At 41.2% G+C, this 22283-nt stretch overlaps 1 protein-coding gene across 2 annotated transcripts in view; it reads left to right on the top strand.

The window, feature by feature from the left end:
* Positions 1–797: 797 nt before the first annotated feature.
* The window catches only part of AKAP12 (A-kinase anchoring protein 12), a 63969-nt gene continuing 42483 nt past the window's right edge, over positions 798–22283 (top strand). The window contains exon 1 of one of the 2 annotated variants that reach the window (XM_081854294.1): positions 798–2104. In XM_081854294.1, coding sequence (XP_081710420.1) covers positions 1949–2104 — 156 coding nt within the window. In that variant the 5' untranslated portion in view covers positions 798–1948. The remainder of the gene's footprint in view (positions 2105–22283) is intronic. The other variant, XM_081854293.1, reaches the window with a different exon arrangement.

Genomic DNA, 22283 nt, shown 5'->3' on the forward strand with positions numbered 1-22283 from the left:
GAAGAAAACAAGAGGAGGGCACAGCTTTGTCCTCCAACATTTTGCCACCACTCTCTGTCTCTGGTATCTGACAACTGAGGTGACCACCTCTTTTTGTCTAATGCTGGGAGTGCCCTGTGACGGCAGTCTTTCATTGGAAAACAAAACCCTGACCAAATACATTTTAGTAAAAATGGGTGAGTAGCAGATATTGCTATCACTTTAAGAATGTCAAAAGAAAGGTAAGCTGTTCTGTATGCTATGAGAAAATCCAACTATTATGTCCCAGAATCCTGGGAACTGTAGTTTGTTAAGGGTCTTGGGAATTATAGCTCCATGAGAGAGAAACTACAGTTCTCAGTATTCTTTGGGGAAAACTATGTGTAACATATTTACAATGCAATCCTATGCATATCTACTCAAAGTAGGTCCCATTGAATTCAGTGCATCTTACTCCCATATACACATGCAGGGTATAAAGTGCTAGGACTTTTTAAAATAACTCAAAGTAAACAAAATATCTGTTTTCAATTTTGTTGAAAGACAGCTCAGTCATTGCCAATTTAGTATCATCTTATAAAGAAATAAAAAGCCATCAATATTTTATTACATTTCAGCAACTGCACTTTTCTTGTCGATCTCTGGAAAATCTCCAAACATCAAAATACGATCCTAGTGATTCAGATTAGGCCTGTCTCCATGGCTTTGCAATGCTACTGGTTAATGGCAATTATTTTACTGGCAAATCTAGCAGATCTAATGCTATACCACTTTGCACCCCCCCAACCCCCCCCCCCCAGAAGAATAAATTAGACAAGTCACTAGCCAGCAGTAGACTATCACATAGAGAGCACAGAACAGGGTACCTTCACATCAACATGAAAACCAGGCTTGTGGGCCTAGATAGGAGTCAGGCCTGCAGGTCTGCCAGTCTCTTCTGTAGCGTTACACTGCCGTTCGAGTTGGCCGCCAATGGCACGGGCCCAGGGACACACAAAAATAATGTCTCTCTACTCTGGCTTGGAGCCCGCCTGCCTGTGTGCCAGGTAGGGCACACAGGCTCCTCTGGGCGCCTCAGCTCCCTCCTTAGGTGACCGGTCAAGGGTTCAAGAGACAAGGGCGGCGGCGACACTGATGCAGCTCCTTGCCAACAGCACCAAGAAGCCTAGGTACGCCTCTGCATGGAACACTTGCAGAAATAGAAATTGGCCACCTTTGATCTACTCCCATTTTTCCCCTGTGTTTTGCTGCATGGGAAATGTTGAAATAAGGGACGTTTGGCAATTCTAGTCCCTGGTGATTTATGCTTCGAGTACTACAGTAGGCACGGCCGCCAGCCTTTGCTGGGGTGGGAGGTGGGGAGCACATCAAAAATGCCTCGTCAGCTGAAGGTCACGGAGACGTAATCTGCAGAGCCACTTTCCCTCCAGCTCTCTCGGTAATGGAATTAAGGCCCATTAATCTAGCGCGATGGCGAGAGCGGGAGGCGACTCTTCCTTAGAAGGGGCACTTAGAAAAGTCAAAAACTATCTCTGTGGCGGGGGGGAGGGGGCGAAGAAGGCCAGGGGGGTGGGCAGCCACCTTGGTCAGAGGTGGTGGGATGTTGTCTCTTTCTCTTTCTCTTCCCCCGCCCCTTCTCGAGTCCAGGTTTGATGCTGCAAGGCGTGTCCGAGACTCTGCTCATGTGATGGAGCAGGAGGGAGAGGTGGGCGGGAGGACCAGAGAGGAGCTTGTTCTTTCCTCCTCCCCAGCTCTCTAAAGGAGTTTGCAGAAAGCTACTGGTTTCCGTCAGTCGCAGCTTGAGCGCTCTGCTGAGCGGCCGAGACTGAGGCGAAGGGCGCAGCTGCCTGGACAGCTTCATTATTGCTCTCCTCTCTTTTATCATTCCTGGGCGGGAAGCGTTGGGTCTGGGCAGCGGAGGTGAGAGACCGGCGTCGCGAAGCAGCCGCTCACCGAAGAGAGCGAAGCCATGGGAGCCGGCAGCTCTGCGGAGCAGCGGAGCCCGCAGGACGGGGCCACTGCAGCAGAGGAGTCCCAGCCCGGCAGCCCTGCGGGAGAAGCGCCCACGGCGGCGGCGGCGGCGGCGGGGGGGGCCGAGCCGGAGCAGCCGGAGGATCCCGCCAAGGTACGAGCCTCGCTGCCATGCTGCGCGCCTGGGAGAGCGCTAGGGGGGCTGGGGGGTGTGTGTTTTGAGGCCGCTCCGCCTCAGTCAACTCAAACTTTAGGGGGGCGCCTAAGCACCTGCGAAGGGGCTGGCGGGCACCTGCCTCCCCTTCGCCCCCCCCCGTCCGCGTCCTCTCCAACCCCCCCAAAAGGGGTGAAGTTTGGCGGGGTGGGGCGTGGCGGCCGCTCGGCTCGGCTCTCCTGAGGCGGGGAACTGCGCAACCGGCACCTCCGCAGTAATAAACTCCTCTCTTCCCTTTGTCAGAAGGGCGGCCCCAAAAAAGTACTTGGCGCAGGCGAAGGGCGGATGAGTGGCCGCCGAGGCGCTGCGAGGAGCCCCCAGGCCCCCCAGAAGCGCGGCCTGGCGTCGCCCCCCCCCCGCAGATCACCTCATGCCCTCTTCCCTGGGCGCTTTTGGGGGCGCCCTATTGTATTTGGCTGTTTCGCATCTCGCCTAGTTTAGGCTCCTGTGCGCAAGGTATTGCGGTGGGGGGGGGCGAGTTAAGGCAGCCTCCCCTCTTGGTTTTCCTTTTGTGTGTACGTACGGATTGGTGTGAGAAAAGACCCCACCCTATGGCCGGACGGCAGGGAGTGGACTGTGCTGTGCCAGGACTGCAGTCCTGCAGTCAGCCAGGGCTTGGTGGTACCCAGGGCTGCTGCAGTTGTAGCCTCTTTTCTTTCTCAGAGGATGAAAGTGAGAGGTGTGTGTAATCCGAAAGTGAGGGGTGGGAGTAAGAAAACAAACGGGAAACCCAGGACTAGTCCCTTGGTGTTTTCTGCACTGACAAGTGTTTAAAAAACCAGCTCTATCCTGCCCCCTCCTCATATCGATCTGCTTCAAAGTACAGCACGTGTTCAGAATAGACAAGTTATTGAACATTCTTCAGTGTTGCATATTATATGAATAATGTGTATGCATTGGTTGCAGCGAGATACTTGTAAATAAATGCCTGCAGTTTCTAGAACTACAGATATTCCTATAAGTAATAAGCTGTATCCTTAACTAACCAAATAATTTTACTGAATATCCTCATAAAAGTTACACATACAAATAGCAACAGAGAACTTAGAGAAGCAAAAAAGGCTCTCTTAATACACATTTTCTGTGCACTTTTTTGAGTTACATTTTACAATTTTCCAGACAAAATTTCTTGTTTCAGATAAGGATGGTTTCTTGCATTATGCTATTTTTCCACCAATATTCCAATAAGTATTTTTCTTTACTTTTTAGAAAATAGTCAGGTTTATTAAGCACACTGATTTAGCTCAATAAAGTTATTTAAAAACAATTTAGATACTTATTTTAAACTCTAGATGGAATATTTCAAGCTTGCTGTTTTCCTAATCTAATGTGTGGGTGTTTCTAAAGCTTGAGAACTGGTTGTGACTTTGTTTTTGTGACCTTGAGTCTCAGATTTTTAACTCCCAGGAAGAATTTTCCATAGCTGCTGTCCTACAGTGTTCACTGTTGAGGGTGGTATTTTCAAAAGTGTTTTAAAAAAGAAGTTAAAATGGAACAAATAGTTTTAATAACTTGAAAGAAATATGTCTTCTGATGACACCTTTCCAAAGTAAAATTTCACAGTGTACGCACAGTTTGTTGCTGTGAGATAATTCAGCTACAGAAATGTAACTGCAGAAATCATGAAATGTGACCAAAGTATCCGACCAAGATGATAAAATAATGCTGGCTTCAAGCTTGAGAAAGAAAAATTCCTGCTAAGAAGGTCAAACCAGCGTCTCTTAAGCTATGTGAAAAAGCATAAATTATTTACTATGTTTCGAATCCTCTTGTACTTTAGGTTCCAGGAAGGGACTTACGCATTTTACCCACGTGATTCCAGTTGTTGGGAGAAAGATAAACCATATGACTATTTTAATATTAGCTGTGCCAGTGTCTAGAAAGAATTAATCAGAAAATGTTTATTCAGAAACAAATATATTATTTTAAGTAACATCTAGCCAATAATAATACATTTTAAAATGCAGTTGTTTGCATGACATCTTCTAGACCAGGGATAGGCAACATGGTGCCCTCCAGATATTGTGGACTGTAACTTGCCCTCAGTCCCAGCCAGCATGGCTAGTATGCAGGATGATACGCGTTGTAGACCAAAACATATTGGGACCATCATTTTGGCTACTCCTGCGCAAGACCACATAAAATCAATTATACCACACCACCGTAACCTGTTCAAGCACCAAAAAGCATGAGCTGCTAACAAAAGCACTTTATACTGAGTGAAAATAATGGAAAGTTCTGGTTCTTTCTCAAACTCCACTCCCATCCCTTCCATACACTTCTGTCCACTGTTCAGGTCAGTGTCTCCAGCAGAGCCAGGCATGGCCAGGCCTGTTTTCTCAAACCTGTTCCTTCTTTCTGTTTTTCCAGATGGAGCCTCCAGTAACATTTTCCCACTACCAACCCAGAATATTTGTTTGTGGTTGTTCTGGGGAAAGAGGCTGCACATTTCCTTCTTCACTCCTGGTTATAATACTCATTAGACATTCAGCTGAATCAGACTAAGGGTTCATCTAGATTCCACTGAGTTTTTTGCAAATGGTAGCTAACCAGATGTTTCTGGGAAGCCCACATGCATAGTACCAAATAAATGGCCCACTCCCATTTTTCTAGTATTGCAGTGGCAAATCAGGCACTCTCTTGATGTCATTAGACTACAGTTCTCATAATCCCTGACCATTGTCCAAGTTGGCCTGAGCTGATGGGAGATGGTATCCCAACAACATCTGAAGGGCCATAGGTTCCTCATCCCTGTTTTTGCAGCTGCTATTACACAGTCTTTGAACATAACCTTTGATAAACTTATCCTCCATTAATTTGTCTAACCCTTTTAAAAAGCCATCAAAGCTAGAGGATATCACATCTTGCAGTGGTGGATTTCATAAGCTAATTCAATGTTTATGGCTGATTGGAATAATCGGACATACTGCCTATGCTTTCGACATGGGGGAGGAAAGGTATTGCTCCCCCCATGGTGACTCTTTTAGTGGTAACCAGGCCACCCAGTGTTGTTGGTGGTTGGAAGACTTTGCCTGCCCTTTAGGGTTGTACCCAAGTGCCACACTTTACCCCTCGCTTTCCAAAGAGAGTGAATGAATGAAAGATAGCCATTAATCTGCATGGGGAAAAAATGCACACATTGGGATAGAGATAACTGTCCCAAGTCCCTGATTATCATAGTGCCTGTAATGAGAAGCAGGTTTCAATCTAAACAGTCCCAGTCTGCATTTTTTTTTTCCTTTGTCCAGTAAAGCTCAATGGGAACCTGAGAGGCATAGTAGCAACTAACTACAAAACCCTACCATGGCCTGGATGCTGTTTCTTAGAACATAGGTAAAATTGAGACAAGAGAATTGTCTTTTTGGAACTTCCTTTGGTATATGTGGATTGCAACAAGTATTCTGAGAGTTTGTGATGGCAGTCCCCTGCAGCACACAAAGGAATCATAGAAGTGGTATGCTATGCTTCTACATAACTTTAAGGTGCTTAATTAACACCATGTAAGTGATATATACTGGCAGACTACTTTAGAATGTATGCTGGAAATTCCCTATCATACCCCAGGGTATATGCTTCTACCCCATTTTTGATTCATATAAACTTAGCAGGTTGAGTTGCAGTAATTTTGAGCCATTCCTTAGAATGCATATTACATTGCCAGTAGTGAAGGAAATTATTTTGCCTCATGCACTAATGAGAGACCATAACTTTCTAGTGCAGTGGGCCTTGGGCCACTTTTAGGTGACCCTCAGTGCCTCAGGCTGCCCGGGGCCTCCCCACTTGCCTACTGTGCCCCATAGCCTTTTAGTTGAACCAATGCCAGCATCAGGAGCGCCTTGCATATTGAGTAAGAGTGCATGGGGTGGAGTGGTATCAGTTGGAGGAGGGGACATCTCTTCTAACAAAGTGTTGGAGGTGTTGAAAGCCATTAAAAAGTGAGATTAAAAGTTATTTATTATTAATAACCTTAAAGATAAAAATAAATTAGGAATAGAAAGGAAGGGTGTGTGAGAGAATCTGTTATAGGAGGAAGAATAGAATATAAAATGACCACCAAGGAGGAATGGGAAGATGGCAGGTTATTTGGGGGGGGGTATGTGTGAAGGGGATAGGGTAAAAATTGAATGTAAAAGGAGACTGGGCTTCAGTTCTTTCCAGCTATTTCAATATCCTTAAGTGCTGCACTGACTATTCTGGAATAGCTACCTTTCCTGGTTAAAATCCATACTTCATACATTTAAAATTCATATATTACCTACAAGTAGCATTTGGTTAAGGGATAAATACTGTAATTTGTATTAAGTGACTTTAAATATGCATCACGCATTAAATAGGGGATACACATACCCCTTTTCATTTAAAAGTGCACAGAATAAATTCAGGTACTGGACAATAAAAACAGTTTATGTTGGGAGTTGAGCAGGAATTTAGAGAAGTACAGTTGATGACCATTTTGTGCTGGGGGGATCCGTTCTTGGCCCCTGTGTGTTTTAGCACAGCGTGTATAAGCATGTTTCACTCCACCTTCGTTACACACCCTTTTAGTGACTTGTTTAGTGACGTTTCCAGTTTGCTTCCGGGTTTGGCGCCATGCACGATTGTGCATCATTTGGACGCACATTAATCAGTCATTGCCTGCACATGCAGACATACCCCAAATCTACCAGTATTGCTTATCTTTGATTTGTTGAAGTTAGTTTTTTTATAGTGTTATTCTTATTCTGAAAATGTAAAGTAAACATTTTATGCTGCAAGCATGTACACATACAGTGGTACCTTGGGATGCGAACAGGATCTGTTCCGAAGCCCTATTCTCATCCTGAACAGAACGTAAGACGTGTCTGCGTGTGTGCGAGTCACGTTTCGCCGCTTCCGCACATGCGCATGACATCATTTTGACCGTCTGTGTGAGCGACGAAACCCGGAAGTAACGCGCTCCGCAGCGACCCAGAAGTAACCAAAAAATACTTATCCTGAAGCGTATTTATCCCGAGGTATGACTGTACAGGCAGTTTCCCATTTACGTGGGGCTTATGTTCCGATGCACTGCATGTTTAAATAAAATTGCGTATATTGGGAACACCATTGTGAAAGGCTGCAAACACCCTCTGAACCTCTGGAAACTCTTGAAAAGCCAATCAGAAAACAAAAACTCCACCAAACTCCTCCACAGTTGCTCCCTCCAAATCTCCTTGCTCAAGCTCCAAGTCCCCACAGGCCTCAAAGGTTGGTGCAAAGGCTCCCAGGATTGCATTTGCAAAGGCTCCTGGAATTGCTAGATGCTATTTTTGTGCCATTTTGCCATTTATACGCTCTTTTAGGGCTGTTTTTGCCCCTATTCCTGCCACTTCCTGGTTTGCTATGGTAGGCGCAGTTGTGCGTGACTCAAATGTGCGTAAATGAGGAATTGCTGTAATTAATGATGCATGCATCACTTGTGCTCCTGTACTTCTGTAGCACTGGCAAAAGTTTAATCAGTTCCTCTTTGAAATTACCTACCTCTCCCACCCCGCTAAATCTTTCTCATGTTGTTTAAAACAGTCTAGTTGATTTTAAGTATGGTGGGTGATACTCAAAGATCATTGGACTTATTCATTCACTTCAGTGGGACTTCTCTGTGTATGAGTTGGATATCACTCTGAATAGAAATACTTGTATTATCCTGGCTTCAAAATTAAGACCTGCCTTCCAGATTCTTTCACCCTTTTTAATCTAGGAAATGTAGAACTTTTCAGTATAGTAGCACCTCAGATTACGTAACCCCTCTGGTTACGTAAGCTTCAGGATGTGAAAGCGGCAAACTCGGAAGTATTTGACCGGATTTCAGCATGCGCAGAAGTGGTTCTCAGGTTGCGGAAACCTCAGGATCTGACCTGACCACTGGGACGGATCCCGTCCACAACCAGAGGTACCACTATACACTGAAACCGTCCTTAATGTGTCTATCGCATCAGTACCTTAGTTACTACAACATAATTTATTGAAAATGCACTAATGTATAAGTTCAAATAATAGATAGTTCTATGTTTCACTACAAAATATGCAAAGCATTATTTCACAACTTCTGGGAGCATTCTTAGGCCAATGCAAACTAAGAAATAGTTGGCAGGTCAGTTTCAGCATAATACATCACAGTAGTTGAATCTGAATCCCTGGTCCTGTTCCTGTATTTCTCAATCTAAGAGAAGTTTACTTTCAGCTCTTTCTCTTAAAATGATTTATAATGTAAAGCCAGCTGCTTGATGACTTAAGCTCAATAAGCTCATTCACCCATTGATCCTCAAAATACAGCACATTGAAACAGTGGTAGAGGACAAGCACATTCCACATTACTGCTGCTGCCTTTCCTGGCCAAAGTTGCAGGAGTAAGGTAAAGGTAAAGGGACCCCTGACCGTTAGGTCCAGTCGCAGACGACTCTGGGGCTGCGGCGCTCATCTCGCTTTAGTGGCCGAGGGAGCTGGCGTACAGCTTCCAGAGCAGCACATGAAAACGCTGTTTACCTTCCCGCCGGAGTGGTACCTATTTATCTACTTGCACTTTGACCACTTTGATGTGCTTTTGAACTGCTAGGTTGGCAGGAGCAGGGACCGAGCAGCGGGAGCTCATGATTGTATTCAAAGTAGTCACTCCTCGGTAAAACCTATGGTAAATTCTGCACTATTTAGTTACGTGAATCCACCTCACAATAGAGTTCTCTGGAATTTATTCTGACGAAATATATTTACAAGATGCAGTATATCTTTGGAGGGACAGGGTGGATCCTGATATTACTATCAATGATCATGCTATCAACTCTGTCTGAGGAAACTCCACTCCACATATTGAACTTCCCCTGACTTGAGATCTACTGGGAAGGCCCTGCTGGTAGTTCCAGCTTTAAAGGACATCCTGGGGTTTATTACCCACCAAAGGACCTTCACAGAATTAGTATCCTAGTAGTGGTTTGCAGCCACCCTAGGGGCTTGACTGGCACCAGCATGGTTTAGCTTTAGGCACCAACTGAAGATCTGTTGCTTTGCTTTTTGATGTAGAAGGATGCCTGGGTTTCAGGACACTGACAGATTACAGGAAAACAGAACATTGGTGATTTTAATTGTTTTCTTTGTTAATTGCTTTATGTATGAATTGTTACTTGCTCTGGATTTTAGGATGAAGGGTAGGATATAAGGTTTTTAAAAAGAATAAAAATAAAACCTCTTAGTAGATTAAAAGCACAGTCCTATGCATAGAAGTGAGACCTGATCCTGTTGATGACTTAAGCTCATTGGGACTTACTTCCAAGTAAGTGTGTATAGTATTGCAGCCTAATACACCAATTGACATGTTTGTCCAGAAGATGACTTTTATATTATATTTTGTGAGACCTTTACATTGTTTTCCAAACTGCAGTAATAATAGGAGGATTAATTATTAATGCTAATGTAACTACTTAGGCTTCCAGGATTCTATTTTTGCGCAGTCAAGTGAACAGCAAGATGGAAGGAAGTAATTTAGCACATTACTTCAGTCTGTCCATTTCCATAGTTTCCATATTTAATCTTCCAATATAGTGTATCAATGTAGCGGAACTAGAGAATAATATCTATATAGTACTTGCAAAGTTTGTGAAACCTGTGACTGTGTTGGGGTCTAAAAAGTTGCTTTGGCCTGCCAAAGAACTTGGGACTTTTGAAGCGTTGAGGCTTCTTATTTGAACAACAGACTGCAAACCATATCACATTCCCCTCAGTTTCCCATTGCAGAGATATAACACTTCAATAAGTTTTAAAACAATGGGGGAAACCTTTTTTATTGGGTGGGATGGGGGAAAAATAGAGATTGAGTGAGAAATAGCTAATACTGTACTTCATTATGAAACTTAAGTTTACTTTGTTACTGAATTTATATGAAGTGTACTATTTGGTGTATTCATGACATCTTGTATGTACGTGTTCTCCAAGCAGTAATTGTAAATATGCCAAATGTTATATAGGCGGAGCAGCAAGCTGTTGCATCCTAATGTACCTAACTATAGCTTATTTTTTCTCTTTGGAGAAATAGTTACAAAAAAGGAAATGAAAATAGCAAAAGGAATATTTTATTTTCTATCTTTCTAAATGGTATTTATTTTATTTTATTAAATTTATATACCACCTTTCATCCAATGATCTCAGGGTGGTTCACAATATAAAAATACAGTATAAATACAGATATATGGAACTCAACATTATCATGCAAAAACAAAAGAGATGTTTTTTATAGAAATACACATTTTTTTCAACCTGGGACCCCACTTCAGAATTTACCTGAAGTAGCACCAGTTAATTTGTTTCACAGGTGAGCATGTGTAATTTTGTATGTGCAGTAAATGTGAAGATCTTTGAATGGGGATACTAAGCTTTAGAAGTGTACCATGTACAGGACACGTGAAGAATACATTAGAACAAAGCAGCAGTTCTTCTTCCTAAACCTGGTTGAGAGAATGGGGTAGGAGGAGAATATTATTCCCCAAATACTAAATGGATGAGGGAGGGTCCTCTCACAGGAGGCATTCATTCCATTCATGTCATTATTCTATTCTGTCTGTTTCAGGTTTCTTGTGGTCTCAAAGGGAGCTTACTCCACAGTTTGATAACCACTGTGTTAGTGAAAGCTTTAGCAAGCACAGAAGCTGAAGTCTTTCATATCAGGGCTCTGATTGGTAGATGTTAATGGAAGTTCTTCCTTTTCATTGAGTCATGCAATTTGCAACCTTATCCTAAACATATTATGATTTTCAAGACTACATAGCCAGAGACACAATTGCTCACACAAAGGACTTTTTCTGTTTCCTTTCTAGCAGGTTTATAAATAGTCACCTCTCCTCAAAAGGCCAATATATGCCAATAGCCCTGTGAGAAGAAGAGAAAAGGGAAGCAGGCAAAAAACAACATTAGGGTCTACCCTAGTCAGACTGCCCCCCCCTCAAACTTTACTCTTTATCTTTACCTTGACTGTTTGTCATTTATTGTAATATTTTCAAATTGTAAACCACCTTGCATATTTGGGCAGAATATAAGTACAATAAATAGATAATAAACCTGGGAACCTTAGCAAACAGATTTATTTATTTATTTATTTATGCATACATTTATTCTGTTAAAAAATATTGTGAACATATGTCAGGGAGATTTTCTACCCCTGTATTTTTGCCCACACAAAAATCTGCCTTTAGAATGTTACATACAATTAATTAGTTACATAATAATTGAAAACAATAGAGGTTAATTTCGGTACCTGAAATTGATACAATATCAGTTAAATATAAAGTCAATCTTGTAATGTCCCCCCCATTTGCCCATCCCTAGAAAGCACGTATATTTATGCGCACAGCTTGTCAATCATGTCAACACAAGTGTATTCGCAGAATTTCAGTGCCTTATTTTTCCTCTTGTTCTAAATAATGTAAGGGAGATTTAAGCTAAGAACCCAATAAGAGCCCTGCTGACTAAAGGCCTATCTAGTCCAGCATCCTGTTCCATAGTGCTCAACCAGATTCTCATGGGAAGCCTGCAAGCAGGACATAAGCAGAACAGCGCTGTCCCTATTTTTTATTCAGAGGTATATTGGCGGTAGTACAGTAGTACCTCGGGTTACATACGCTTCAGGTTACATACGCTTCAGGTTACATATGCTTCAGGTTACAGACTCCGCTAACCCATAAATATTACCTTGGGTTAAGAACATTGCTTCAGAATGAGAACAGAAATCGTGCTCTGGCAGCGGGAGGCCCCATTAGCTAAAGTGGTGCTTCAGGTTAAGAATAGTTTCAGGTTAAGAACGGACCTCCGGAACAAATTAAGTACTTAACCCAAGGTACTACTGTACACAGCCATCATTACTAGTAAGCTTTATTCGTCAGTAATTTACTTAATTCCGTTTTAAAACTGTCCGAAGTAGTTGCCATCACCACATCTTGTGGGAGTGAATTTCATTGTTTTAACTATGTGCTATGATAGTTGATAATCATTATGTGAATAAATACTTTCCTTTGTCCAGAATCTTCCAGCATTCATGACCTTTTTTGTGAAAGGAAGAAAAACATTCAATCTTGCTTACTTCATAATTTTATACATCTCTAACAGATCTCTCTTCCCACCCCAGACTTGTATTTTTTTCTAAGTGGAAAAGCCCCAGTGTTTTCATCATGGGGAAGTTACCCTTGGTTCATTTTGGTTGCTCTTTTCTGCACCTACAGTATATTTTGAGGTTTGGTGACTAGAACTGTACATAGTATTCCAAATATAGGTGCACCGTAGATTCGTATAATGGCATTATATTGTCAGTCATTTCACTTTCAGTCTTTTTTGTAATGATCTGTAACATAGAATTTGTCTTTTTCACAGCTTCAGTAAACTGGGTTGACATTTTCATTGAGCCTAGCTATAATGATCTCAAAATCCCCTTCCTGGTCAGTCACTGTCAATTAGGCCATTAAGTGTATATGTGGTTAGGCTTCTTTGCTCCTAAGTCAGAGGTTTTCGACTTTGAGTCTACAGCTCCCTTGACTAACTGCCTTATTTTTGCAGCACCCCTGTGGGGCTCAGGAGCTCAGTTATGACATCCCTTGCCTGCAAGCTGGCAGCTTCTCACCCTTTTTTGAACACCCTGGTGGAGTATTCCCTCGTCCTCCTCTTCTCTTCTCTCCCCTCTCCTTGAGAGTCTTCTGGGCAGCTGCAGTTGCTGCCCCTGGTCTCTGAGCTGCCTCTCCTCCCCCAAAGAGGGTTGCTGCATCAAACAGCTGTGCAAGCCTTTGGGAGGCAGAGAGGCAAGAGGGCATCAGAGGAGGGAGGGAAGGAAAGAGGGACAGAGGCCAGTGTTGCCCAGGGTGCTACGGCACACTGGTTGAAAACCACTGCCCTAAGTGCATCATTTTACACTTGCTTACATTGACCCACATTTGCAATTTTAATTTCCTTTCACCCAGTTTGCAGAGAAATTTTGGAGTTCTTCTCAATCCATTTTTGTTCTTAACATCCTAAACAATTTGCTGCAGTAAAGAGGGAGAGAAAGCTCCACTGTGCACATGGACAATTGTATATAGGTCACACTGATTCTTCAGAAGATGGTACACTTACAGAAAATCAGGACTAGTTTCATGGACATGAAATGCATAATGTATACCAGCCTCTTTTAAAATAGCAGTGTAAATATTTTCTCTGTAGGACTATAGTGTTGTTGTTTTTTAAAAAATCTGTTGAGTGCATGTGTTATGTATGTTGGCCAAGTGTAAATTACAGAATTACAGTGCTTTTATTAACCAACCAGATTTCATTTCAACTGCTGCATAAGCATCAGTGCAGTAAATGGATAGGATTATCTTTGGTTATCAGGAATCCTATTAAGCAGGCTAATGTAATGTAAGCAGGGTTTAGTTAAACCTGAGTTTGTTAATCTATTCTGTGAGTCAGCTTTTGTGTCCTGATTTCTTATGTAGTAAGAAAGGAATGTGTGTGAAATTATAAATGTATTTAAAACTCAGTCCCATAATCTTGGAGACAAGAGCATGGAGTGAATGGAATATTTAAAACAGCGCCCCTGGCATTTCCCTAAAATTCTAGTCAGTCTTCTTTTTCCCCTTTCATTTAAATAGGTAGCAAATCCTGCTTAGAACTATGAACTGAAATTTTTTTTTTAAGATAGTGTATTTGTGACCTGTGCAACAGATGAGAGTTATACAACTCTTGATTTCTATGTCTATTTCTATGTCTATTCAAGTATTGGATATTAAGATAGATTAAGCAACCTGTGTAACTACTACATCCTTGGCAATGCTTTTGTATGTAGCGTGATGCCGCATAAGAAGTGGGTCTTCCATGCTATCTTCCTCTGTTGCCAGTATGACCTGTCATCACATAAAAAAGGATCTTAATGGTGGAATATACAGTATATTGTACAAGGTGTGGAATCTTCTTGCCGCATCTTCAGAGGCATGAAATATTTAGAAGGCAAATGTTGCCTCCTAGAGATAAGAGACCAAAATGTAGTGTTGCTTATGAAGAGTACCACAGTCCTTTGCAGTCTTTTGGATCTCTACAGGAAAAGGCCTTGCCAAACAAGAACTCTCCTTTTCATTAGGGTGTGCACTGGAATACAGTCCTGAATAATGCAAATTGTGTGAATTGCACTGAAAATATGCAAAATAGTTTTATTTTGATAATGCTGGTGTGTTTTGAATTAATTTTTGAAGCTCCCATTCTGTATGAAGCATTGTGAATATTAAACTCAAGTAGACTATGATATCCATTCCTATATCTGTTGCCAGTCATCCCTGGACATTTGTAGAACTGCAGCTGATATATAGCCTTTCAGCAATGGAGAAGAATGCTGGGAATGCTTAAACAATCTTGGAAATAGGTCATGGTTTAATAGAACTATACAAAAGTCAATGATGGTTTTTCAAGAAGTTCTTGTGATCCTTGAAGCTTATTATTAATATATACCTGACTAAATTATAAAATGAATACAGTGACTGAATCAGTTCATTAAACCTCCACAGACAATGACCATTAATTTGGCAGAAGTTATAGTTATTTCTTAAGGATAGTTTCAAACTATTTTTAATTTTGTATATTAAACCATTTCTTAGCAAAATAAAATTTACCTGGTAGTAAGCCTCATTAGTACTAAGTCAGACCCCAAAACAGTGTTTCCGTGCACTCTGGCATTCATCACTGTGTCCCATTGCTCCAGAAGCAGTTTAGTCATGCTGGCCTTTGACTCGGAAAGCTGTCTGTGGACAAACACCGGCTTCCTCAGCCTGAAGTGAGATGAGCGCCACACCCCATGGTCGCCTTTGACTGGACTTAATCGTCCAGGGGTCCTTCACCTTTTACCTTTACCAGGTCCCAAATAGCTGGTATGCTAATAATATGAAAGCAATGTGTTGGTTTGCTTTTTCAAAATTGTGAAATAATTAAAGAATCTGGTTTGTGATTGCAGCACACAGAATGCCTGACCATTTTTTTCCTGAGGCATCTCCAGGTAGGACTGGGAGAACCCACTCAGAAATCCAGAAGAGCTTCTGCCAGTCAGAGTAGACAGCACTGATCTAGATGTACGCATGATCTGATTTAATAAAAGGCAGTCCCCATGTTCTTATTTTCTTGCTACAAACCACCTTGTTGCTGTGGTTGCACCTTGGGGGACAAATAGCTGTTTTTGGAAGTTTTTAATGGGGAAATGGATGCAGGTAGGTAGGTTGGGTCCACCTCATAATTCCCATTTACTTCAGTATTTTTCTACATAGGTAAAGGTAAAGGGACCCCTGACCATTAGGTCCAGTCGTGGCTGACTCTGGGGTTGTGGCGCTCATCTCGCTTTATTGGCCGAGGGAGCTGACGTACGGCTTCCGGGTCATGTGGCCAGCATGACTAAGCCGCTTCTGGCGAACCAAAGCAGCACACAGAAACGCCGTTGACCTTACTGCCAGAGCGGTACCTATTTATCTACTTGCACTTTGGCGTGCTTTCGAACTGCTAGGTTGGCAGGAGCAGGGACCAAGCAACAGGAGCTCACCCCGTCGCGGGGATTTGAACTGCCAACCTTCTGATCGGCAAGTCCTAGGCTCTGTGGTTTAACCTACAGCACCACCTGCGTCCCTTTTCTACATAAGTACTTAGTGCCAACTGGATCCCAGCTCTCCTTAGCACTCATTTGGATTTCTTGGTTCACTTCAGATCCATTTAGATCAATAGATCTACCAGCAATAGGTTTGTTTTAAAGGTTTTCCAGTGCTTACATGGGGGCAGCCATGTATGTATGGGCATTGAAAGTGCATAGTGTCAAGGAGCCCTGTCTGCTAGCTGCTCAGGCTGTGGGTAGCTCATGGCACAATTCTGAAGGGTTTAAAGTGGGGTGGGGAATTGTGGCACAGAGCAGAGTGACAACACACACAGATGCTTTTCAGTGTAAAGCATTTTTTTAAAAAAGACTTTTAATTAAAAATCTGCTTGTAAATGGGAGAGGATGGACTTAATGCTGTCCACTTTGAGAACAGGAATGGACCAGACTTTAATGGGTCTGTCCATCCCTAGCTCCAGCCAGCAGGATCAGTAATCAAAAGTCTAGTCCACAACATGGAGGGCACCAGATTGGCTACCCCTGACATAGTCTCTCTTCCGTTTGAAATGTGTAAATCAGAAACAGAGGAAATAAAAGAGTTGTGTGTACCTTGTCCGTGTATATATATTTGTATGTGTCTGTGTGTATGTATGCCTAGGATGTTCATTTGTGTGTAGTGGGAAAGATGGCTTATGAAAACCTGTAGCTAGCCTTGGCAGTTGTCTGGTATATAAGCTGCAGATAATGTATGTCACTGTGGTGTGATTCAGATATAATGCTGGTTCCCAACAAAATAATGGCTTGCAAATGGGGAGGCAACCACATGGATACTGCACTCTCTCTTTCCTTCTTTGGAGAAATTTCTGCGTGGTATCATGGTAAAAGAAACTAGATTTCTCTGCACCCTATTTTTCTCTTCATATTTTTCTCTTCTCTGGTTTACAGGGAATCCTGGCTTGTATTAAGTCTATGTAACATAAGTCAATGGTGTGGGAGGTGCTACTGCTTTATATTCTTACTCCTTTTGAGGTCATAAAGTAGCAAAAGCGCCTTGCAATCGTATTGTCTGGGAACTAAAAAATCAATACACTATTCAGTCTAGACATTTGTGGACTAAAGGTTAAGTTTCTTCTACTTAGCTAGAAAGGTTATACAGACTGCAGGCAATAGGTGCACACCCACCCACACCCACCCACCCGCTGAGTTGATGCACACTAACATGACACTGAACTTCTAAAAATACTTGTTTTTATAAAATTAAAAATATAAAAGTACATTGAATAAGGTTAACTCTTGAAACTTTATCACTACCATAGCAAAAACAGTTGTTTCTGCTGTGGTTGCTACCCTGTCATTTGTTATTTTAACGCTAGACACAGATGTCCTGGGCTGTCTCATCCCATAAAACATTCTTACTACAGGGAAACCAAGGAATGTGATGCAAGTGTTCTCAGTTCCTAGACCAATAAACGAACTATAGGGTCTTGACTAAGAGGACATCTCTGACTCTGCTCTCTTATCTTGAAAAGGAGGCTTGAATAGCACACCTATGCTGCACGAGGGAAAGGAGATCAGCACTTTTACAGCACACCTAGAGCTTCCCCTGTGCCAGCACTTCAACTAGGGGTCAGATACAGTACATTTTTGGGGATCCTGTGAGAGGGAAAACATATATGACAGCAACAGAAAATGTATGTCCATTCTTATGATCTGATGCTTTAGTACCAGGTTTAGTACCAGACTCACATGTTTCATCTTCTAAGATTTCAGTTCTTCGACTATGAGCTACAAACACATTGTTCCGTTTCCTCAGTCCTTCACTATTTACATTACCTATTTAATGACTTTTTTAATGACTTGCCACAAGCCTCCATGTAATGCACCAATAAATTCTAGGCAGTAGAAATTCTTTGCATTTTTCACTAGCAAGGAAGGAATGCTTCAGGATTAGATTCTCAACAGGTGATGCAAATGCTCAAATTGTCTTGGAACACAGTACCCCACCGCACCTCTCTAGGTTGAATGGTGTTTGATTTAAGCAGCTTTATTGCTAATAGAAGGATTAACTACACTGCATCTGGGGTTTTTTTGGGGGGGGTGTAGAGTAACTTTTTGTACGTGTCAAATCTATTTAAATATTTTATTTGAGGGGAGTCTAGTCAACAGTGATGGAGTTACTAGTTGCTTCATCTTTTTACTAGTCTTAATAAACAGCAGCAAAATATAAATGTCCAAGATGACTGTAATCTACAGTGTACTTATTGTGAACTGCTTCTCTGTTTATTATGTGCAAATAGCCTGTGCTGATACTCTGTAATACTCCCAAATCATGGTATATTTCCTCTTTGACTCCTGGTAGTGAACAAGTTGCCTGCCTTTACTGTAGAGCTAAGTTGATCAAGGGCTCATGTGTGATCTTTAGTAATGCAAAAGATTCCACCACATGCACCTCACAAATCACTGAAAGTGGGGGTGAGGAGGGAATGCATGTGCAGAAGTTGCTTTTATCACAGGATTTTGGAGAGCTTCTGTAATAGTCCTCAGTCACATCCCACCCACCCTTGCCAAGGGTACACTTTGATTCCCAAGGTTCTATGTCAAATGAAGTCCAGCTTACCTCAGCAGAACTTTTAATGATAGGACCTGTTTGTCTTGTTCAGATGATAAACCAAACCATTGTTCAGATTTCAGTCCCCAGATGTTGCTGGACTACAACTCCCATTGCCATTGACCACTGACTGAGCTGGCTGGAGGTGATGGGAATTCTAGTCCAGCAACCCCTGGTGTCTAATGTTGAGGAATGTGTATTGTGAAAGATGTGCAGTGAATATTGGTCTTGTATGCTCCCTTTTCTCCTTTGCATGTGATCTTCCACTTGCACTTTTGACTCAGTTTGGCCCTAATGTGTTATAACTAGAATTTGAAAAAATACAATTCCCTAAATGAGGGGAGAAACTTTCATTCTCTTTGTGTACAAAGGATTGGGTGAGCTCATGGTTCACTGTGGCTTGTTCATGATGATCTAAGCCATGGTTTAGATTAGGATCTGAACCAAGTTATTAAGGACTAGAGCGCTTTACAGTAAATATAATTTTGGAAATAAACCAGGAGTGGAAAATGAAATTGTATTTTACTTTAGTAAAGTTGTTCAGATAAAAAGCTGCGGGAATTTGTATTAATTTGGTGACAATTTGTTAAAAATTATTGAAAAGCAATAAAAAATGATTGGTATAAAAAGAAATTATCTATAGGTTAGGAATCTTACATTGTGGTCCAAGTAATAAGTGATTATTATTGTGTGTATAGTTAGTTCTTTTTGTTGGTGAAGTATAAGATGGGGAAAAGTGCAACTGCTGACTATTCAAAAGTTCCATTTTGAATAGGTTGCTTCTCTCTTTTACATTTTGTGTTTCATGCCAGTTGGGATATACACAACTCAAATTCAGTTTACATAATGCTGTATCTTAAAATGGCCCTGCTTAAAGACAATACATTAAGATAGTGGGTGTTCAGTAAATTTATACTTAACACTATGTGCCCTATTAAATCATGGACTTGACTAACTTAAGTCTATTTATTTTAATGGGTCTACTCTCAGTATGCAACTCATTGGTTCATTTGAACAGCTCTATTACCAAGCCCTATCTTTTCAAAAAATGTAGTTACTTTGGCTGAAAATAGTATAGAAGAGAAGGAAGGAGTACAGTTGACAGCAGATCATGGAGTTGGAATTATGAAAAGAGAATTTTATGCTAGCCATTATTCTAACTGCTGGCTGCTGGAAACTTGGGCCTTACCTTCATTTCTGGGTACTCGCTGATAGCAGTGGTTCAGTTTTAGAAGTATTGTGACATACTATAGTTATGCCTTTGAGATCATACATCCTTGAGCACCCTTTGTTCCACTATGCTAACTTAATTGTGTCTATGCTAGCGAGTGAAAATGTTTTTACCGCCCGCCCGCCCCCCCACATATATCCTTGAAATTGTTTCTCATCCACCTTGTTTTAGTCCTACAAAATTGACTATAATAGAAATATGTTTTTCAAAGCTTTTTGAGTCTTTCTCTCTGGAATGCTTATTGGGAATTCTTTGGAAAATAAAGTAACTCAATGATCTAGGATCGTTTTGATGTCTAACGAGAATACTTTACTGTTAAAGAATGTATTGTATTGCCTTTAGGGATTGAATAACTTGACTGTGATTTGTTCTGACATTTGGCAGTTGTATTATGACCACGGCAGTAGTTGCCTTTCTTTCAAATTTTTCCTTAATTGGAAATGGATACACAAGGGAATATTGTGTCTTCTTCCAGCCTCGAACAGTTATGCACTGTAGTAAAGTTCCCAAGGGAAAAACTGTTAATGTTGGTTTGAAACTCCCACAGCAGCGTTTTCAGGCAGTACATATGATTATACAGTGTTGATAGAAATGTGCTGTTTATCCATATTGATCTCAATTGTGAATAAGGCAACTTCAGTATATGTGCATGTTCTAAAACAAAGTACTTTGAAAAGTACTTAACTTTTAAAACTGGAATACTTTATTCAGAAATGCTTGCCAAGACTTTACTGAACAAATGATGTCTGTTTTTATCCATGTGTACTTTTGGTACTGAATTCATATGATATGGAACATACTTTTATTTTTTAATATTTATTAAATTTATAGAATACTTCACAGGATAAAGCTGCTGAAGTGGTGTACAGGGCAAAAAAGGAATAAAAGCAGAAACACAAGCTCTAAAACAGTAAAGCCATCCATATAAACTGAAACCAATGAAACCATTCCATCAGTTACAAAACTAGTATTCCATAAATGACTGGATTACACCTAAGGGAAAGCTTTCCTAAACAAAAATGTTTTATTAGGCATCTAAACATCATACTAGGTGGCTGTTTGATTTCAGCTGCTAATTAATTTCAGAGAGCTGGAATGGGAACACTAAAAACGTGAATTCTGGTACAAACGAAAGGCATCTCTGGGGTACATTGTGCTCTCAGCAGTGCCCATCTGAGCACTTGCTGGGTATGGATATAGTGGGCAGAGGTCCCTTAGATATCCTGGTCCCACGTTGTTTAGGACTTTAAAAACAGCAGGGCCTTGAACTGTACCTGGTAGCATATTGGCAGCCAGTGCAACTCCTTCAGCAGAGGTGTTATATGGTACTGATGGGAGTACCCCAGTAAATAATCCAGCTGATGTATTCTGCTCCACCTTTAGTTTTTGAGTTAAGCCCAAGGGAAGCCCTACATAAAGCGCGTCACAGTAATCCAGTCTTGAGGTTACCAATGCCATGATCACAGTGGCCAAGCTATTTTGGTCCAGGTATGACTGTAGCTATCTTACTAACCAAAGCTGCTTTAAAGCATTCCTAGCCACTAAGACCTTATGTGCCTCAGGTGACAAAGATGGATTCAGGAGCCCCCTCCTCCAATTAATATTCCTGTTTCTTCAGAGGGAGTGGAACCCTATTCAAAACAGGTGACTGACTTACGTACCTCCCAAACACAAAAACACTCATTCACTGGGTATATGGATGACACTTTACTTCACATCCCATATTGACTGCTCCTAGTGGCTTCATAATAGATGTTAAATAGCCTTGAGGACAAAATAGTGCCCTGGAACACCCAGTTACATAATTGTCACTCTTTGGAACTGACCCTAAAGGTAACACCGGAACCACCATAAAACAGTGTCCCTGGGATCCATCTCACATGGTTGATGGTATCAAAAGCCATGGAGAGATCAAGCAAAAGAAGCAGTGTTGCACTACCTTTGTCCCTCTCCCAGTAGAGGTCATCCATTGGGGTAGATTGAGTCCTGAAACCAGGTCTCAATAATTCGTTTTGTCCAAGAATGCCAGCAGCTGGTCTGTCACTTAAATCATTTTTGAAACTTATTACCATTAATAAAATTATCCTCTGTTGATGTCTTATTATATGTCAAAAATATTTTACTAAAATTGGACAAGTAGCAGGTTATCCTCCCCCCCCCCCCCAATGTTAAGTGAAACAGCTCCTAAAACAGAATTGGTTAAAGAAAAGCTGCCTTCTTTTTTCAAATATTGAATAATTTATTAATTGGTGGTGATTTTTGACATTAAGGAAATGTATTTGAAGTTTAGGGAATTTTCTTTAAACAATTTGCCATGTTTAATCCTCAACCCATGTACAGGATACATGTGCTTATTGAAGAGACAGTTGAAACATATTCTTGAGACCTTTGTTTCTGTGCAAATGTATATAGAGAAAATATAATGGAAATTTGTTTTTGAAAGAAACTTGACTTTTTAAAGAGGAATAGGAAGAACTTACAAAAAATGTATGCCCCAATATAATCAAGCAGTATATAAATGTTGTGAAATAGAGAAAAATAAATATATTCAATTCATTCTTTTGAATCTTTTATATGCTGCCTTGTAAATATTTGTTTTCTTAAATACACGGATTGTTTAAAGACACAGTTAAATCATGGGTTTACAGAACAGCTGAAAATGCTTTCCTTTGTTGAATGTCTAAATACATCCAACTCA

Source organism: Podarcis erhardii, assembly GCF_964252035.2.
Source record: "Podarcis erhardii genome assembly, chromosome: 3".
NCBI lineage: Eukaryota > Metazoa > Chordata > Lepidosauria > Squamata > Lacertidae > Podarcis > Podarcis erhardii.